This window comes from Pocillopora damicornis, chromosome 7 (genome assembly GCF_964200805.1).
Source record: "Pocillopora damicornis chromosome 7, jaPocDami1.2, whole genome shotgun sequence".
NCBI classification, from domain to species: domain Eukaryota; kingdom Metazoa; phylum Cnidaria; class Anthozoa; order Scleractinia; family Pocilloporidae; genus Pocillopora; species Pocillopora damicornis.
In genome coordinates this window covers 3,620,001-3,625,000 of record NC_142676.1, presented here as the reverse complement: position 1 = coordinate 3,625,000, position 5,000 = coordinate 3,620,001, and the positions used below count along the sequence as shown (strand labels likewise).

The following is a 5,000-nucleotide window of genomic DNA, read 5'->3' as shown; positions in this document are numbered from 1 at the left end:
GCTCTTCCTGTTTTTTTCAGTAATATTGGATTTTATCATCGAAATAAACTCATTATCACGCTTTTGAGTTTGCGTAGTGAGATCTATTTTTTTTTCACGCTGTCGAGTTTATAGGGTCTCGTATTTCATGTTACTCACAGTTGGTTCAGTTAGGATGACTTTGGTTGCCGCTGGAAGAGTGTTGCCTTGGAAAGCTGTCTGGGATCCTATGTCCGTGCTGGTCATGAACTCACATTGAGAAAAGTCTCCTGCTCCAGGGGGTCCTGGGGGTCCTGTGGCTCCTTGGAGTCCATCTGATCCCGGTGACCCTTGTGATCCGTTAAAACCCTGTGGACCAATCACCCCCTGGGGACCCTGTGTTCCATTGACTCCCTGAGGTCCAGCTGGTCCAACCAATCCTTGAGAGCCGTTAAAACCGCGTGGTCCAACAGGGCCCTGGAGCTTACTCACATTCTCTACCTGGAAGAAACATAAGAATTTAATTCCATAATTTAACAAACATGCTAAAATAAACACATAAGCCAGAAAAGAAAAAAAAAGAAGAAAACAAAACACCAAAAAAAATTAATAATTAAATAAAAAAATTAGAAAATAAAAAAAAAAGTTAAAAAAAATATATATTTTGGTAACTTCTAGTACCTTCAAAGACAATGTTGTGTTGATGTCATTAACAAGGGATATTATGCTGACGTCTTCTTGATCAAGTCTTTCGGTGGTGCTGTTGAGCTGTGGAATATAACTATTCAGATCGATTACAAGTGCAATGAGAATGCAACCCTCCAAATTGCAATGCTACGGTGTGGGATTTTAGGGCGTTTTTAAGTACGTTTTAAGTGCACGGTATCATACGAGTTTGGTCTGGACTTTGATTCAGTTGTCGTACATGTTCCGATTCAACAAATATAGCCTACGGTGGTTGATTGCTGTATGTACGATTCATGAACTAGGACTAAAATCTAAACGATATTTACCTTTCCTTAGGGTTAGTCTCTAACATGAAGAACTGACCAAGTCGTGCTTCGTTTTAGTTGTGTCATTATAGTTCGTTCAAGTACTCGAAACGACCTAAAGGTTACACGAAACTCAAATTACTTTCGACGACCACTCAAAAACCGTTTTCATAAGAAATAATATTTTTCACCAACGGTAATGTAAGTGACTAAAGGTCAGCTTATGAAAAATAATGATTTCTTTATATTTACAAATTGCAAAAGATATCATTTTTTCTCACCCTTAGGTCTGTACTTTCAATTCGGGAAGTTAATTTGTCCTTCGTTGAGTTCACCGTTTTCTCCAAGTTACTGAGCCCGTCATTCACCTGCGGTAAAAACAAAATTTAGCATGATCAGAGTTAAAGGGCGATTTACATTTTTACAGCAATTCAGGTTTTTTTTTTTGCCACCATTCTGATGCGAAATATTTTTAAGCTAAGACTTTTGACGTCCATTTATTTAGGTGAAAATTTTAATAACTTCCATGCCATGTAAAATTCATGATTTAATTTACTTAGTTTTGATTGCACATACAGCCATGCTTTAGGTTTCTGAACGATGCTTTGCTATGATCTGAAGCCTCTTAATGCTTTTTTACATAGAGAATCGATTTTAGGAATAGCCTTGGCATTCTGAAATTGAAATTGGTTCTTTGGAAAGATCACTCAATTATAAAAAGACTTGTTCAGATCACAAAATGTGTTGTTGAATCCTTCGCCACAGCCTTCCTTTCATTTCCTTGAAATGAAGTTAACAAGGAAGTATGAGAAACCCGTGACAACTTTGGAACCCTTTTTTTTTCGTTAGTCAGCTCATGTTATCTTCGCTGTCTTGTCTGATTGATAACTGAAAATCAATATATTTTGCCACCATACAAGCAGCTGCCACCATTTCTATCACGAGTGCTTTTCCCGATCCCCTCAGTGATTTCCTTGTAATCATACTTCTTGTCAATTTCATAATAGAATTTTTAAAATTACTATCCGCTAATATCTCAAACGTCAACAAAATGCGCTCAAACAGATAATAAAAGTAAAACGGCTCATCTGCAAACTTACCAATGTAACAGAATTTTCAGTGTGCATCTTGAAATTGTTGAAGCTTTCCTTTGTTTCGTTAGACTGCGAATGGACTGCAGTGATGGATTGGCTAAGGCTATTGACCTAATGATAATAATAAATCCAAACATGATAAGTATTGAAAAATCTTGTACCTGAAAGAAATTCTGCAGATCATTAAATGTCTGGGCCGGTGCTAAAAGGCATTCAACACACAATTCTTACGCCTGTTAAAGTATAAAAAGACAAAGAAGAATTTTAAAGTCCCATTTTTTCATTTATGTACTGTTAAGCTTCATGCTGTCTTCCTATATTGAAATTTGAAAAGTTTTCTTATGATGTATTTTGGCTGCTATCTTAACAATAAATAGCACACAAACCGTTTGACACCTAAGACTGTGTTTTGTTGCTCTCAAATCTATCTGTTTGCTCTTATTATGTAAAGGTCATAAAAATCTCGTGCTAGAAGCGTCAGCGAATCAAAAAAAATAACACAAAAATTATCTTTCCTTGGTACATAGCACTATTTTACGTCCACGCTATTGAGGTCCTATATATTTATCAAGTTTATCAGTAAACATAAGTTAAGCGACTCTCTGATATTTTTGCTCTGTACATATCTTTCTAAGTTGCATACCTGGCCTGCAAAACTTGTATTAAGCTCTTCAATTTTGTTTTGTAAGTTGCCAGTGGAAGATTTTAGATCTTCATCGGTAGAGTTCAAACGTGCTTCCATGGACAACAGGTGACCTTGAAACTAAAGAGAACATTCTCTAAGTAATTTTAGTCATAGCAGTTTTATCATTACTGATCGATAGATCCCGTACTTCCCAAGGAGAAAATATATTGGGAGAATTTGTAAACAATCGCTCAGTACTGCGGTCGTTCACTTCTTCGATACATACTTGCGAATTTAAATTTCAAAAATAATCCAAATATCAGCAATGCTTCTTTCGAAAATAATGACAGTACCGTGACAAATTGTGTCATTAAACCTCAAATGCTATTATCTTCGAATTCCTTTGAATGAAAAATCCCGAAAACTATTGTTAGAAAAACCTCGATTGGCCCAAAGATTGGGGGATGTTCTAAAACTTTTTGACCAATCCTTCCCACAACCAGCGGTGGTGAATGTATGTCCAAGAGAAGAAGAAATCAGAGCCAAAGAAATTCTCTTTAATACTTCCAGTCAACGACCGTGGCAGTCAATTATTAGGCATGTCAAGTTAATTCGCATCTATACAGATGGTTCAAGGTTGCTTGTAAAACTACTTCTGTAAAAACGGCGATGAATTTAACCTTAACTGGTACCTCTTGTGTACTTTTGATCTGTGTATCATTAAGCCTGTCTAGGTTACTTTGGGTTGTGGCTAGGATCGATGATAGCTGATTTGTCGCTGAGTCCAAATTATCTGTCTGTGAGATAAAAGCAAGGATTGAAACAAAAGAAAACTTTTGTTTGTCTTATTTGTTTATCCATAAATTTAATTTTTACAATTCAGGAATTATTTATGTATTTGATATTTGGAATCTTCGCTGCTCTGTTTACTTTTTTTAAAATTTTCAAAATACAGCTAAAGGAGTCTTCAAATGGTGAGATCGTGGTCCTGTTGTAACAAGTTGATGTGATATTTGTGTATCACCCTTATGCACCAAAATAAACAATATACATAAATACCAAGTAAAAATATTGCCACTAACCCTTGTGGTCAAAGTTGAGTTTTGAGCTGTCAAAGATTTCTGCAACTCAATGTCTGCATCTTCTAGATAAGTTTTTGTTGTGTTAAGATCTGTTTTCAATACCTGGAAATCTGTTGTTATCTGTGAAGAAAAAACGTTACCTGAGTAATATATTAGAGTAAATGATTTCAAAGAAGCGATCTTACCGCGAAACGCTTAGCATTTGACGATAATGTTAAAATTAGAACACTTAAAAGCTAGGGAAGGGGAGTTCTTACTATTCAAAACTAAAGAGATTTTTGGCGTTGACTTTTTCATGATGAGGAAGGATAAAAAACATTCTTGGTCCTCCATGTGGTATGGAACCATAGACCTTTTCAGAGCCGCAGTGAGATCCTCTTCCAGTGAATTACAAAAAAACCTATTGGTGAGTTATGCTGTACCAGTTTCGTATGAGAGACACTTCCTGCACGCCGCTAGGATAAGCAATGACAAAAGCGTCATATTAGAAAATAGTATGATAAATACCTTCAAAATAAGAGTCGTGTTAAGAGCCCCTAGTTCATTTCTTAGGTCGTGGTTAGAGGTTATTAGGTGGTTTCGTGTCTTGTTAAGATCATCGTTGACTGAATCTACCTGAAAGAAAATTAATGGATAATGGAGATAAGTGCACATCTGTTGCATTGTTAACAATATTCCAGTATCCAAGTGCAGAAATGATCCTCGTAAGCGAGCTACAATTCAAGCAAGCGCTGAAAAGAAGACTCAAAAATCAAGACTTCAACGGGATTCGAAATGCGCCTCTCAGATATTAGTTAGGTGCCACTAAAATTTGATCCACTTACGTGTGGTATATTCACTCCGACAAAATCTAAAACTTTCCCAAGAAATAGAGAAGGGAGATTTCTAAATTAAGATGGTAGTTACTCTATCCGGGGATATGTAGCGTCTTCTTTGCTTCTAATATCATTCCATTCTAGAAGGCACTGCTTCATGTATACTTCCGTGTATTACATAAACCAATCCAGAACAACTGACAGAGACATTTGAGCATATAGACTCAGAGGTTTGCAGTATAAACGAGGCCACTTTTTAAAATTCGAATTTTTCTTTTTTTTTTATCATTCTTACTTTTGACACTGGGGACGGAATATGCTGGGAGGGGGAAAAGTATGAAGTATTTACCTTGTCACTCAGAGTTCGGCTTGAATTTTCAATGTTATTTTGCAATCTCTGCTCCGCATCACGCATCTGTAAAATCGTACACAAG

General features: G+C 36.3%; 1 protein-coding gene across 4 annotated transcripts in view; it reads right to left on the bottom strand.

Annotated features, from left to right (window-relative positions):
* The window catches only part of LOC149042106 (uncharacterized), an 11,610-nt gene that overhangs the window by 1,205 nt on the left and 5,405 nt on the right, over positions 1-5,000 (bottom strand). The window contains exons 6-14 of one of the 4 annotated variants that reach the window (XM_089211493.1): positions 4,916-4,983; positions 4,259-4,366; positions 3,752-3,871; positions 3,362-3,466; positions 2,688-2,807; positions 2,051-2,155; positions 1,232-1,318; positions 640-726; positions 139-459 (exon numbers count right to left, since the gene is read on the bottom strand). In XM_089211493.1, the coding sequence (XP_089067619.1) occupies positions 139-459; positions 640-726; positions 1,232-1,318; positions 2,051-2,155; positions 2,688-2,807; positions 3,362-3,466; positions 3,752-3,871; positions 4,259-4,366; positions 4,916-4,983 (1,121 nt within the window). The remainder of the gene's footprint in view (positions 1-138; positions 460-639; positions 727-1,231; positions 1,319-2,050; positions 2,156-2,687; positions 2,808-3,361; positions 3,467-3,751; positions 3,872-4,258; positions 4,367-4,915; positions 4,984-5,000) is intronic. The other 3 variants (XM_089211494.1, XM_089211495.1, XM_089211496.1) reach the window with 3 other exon arrangements.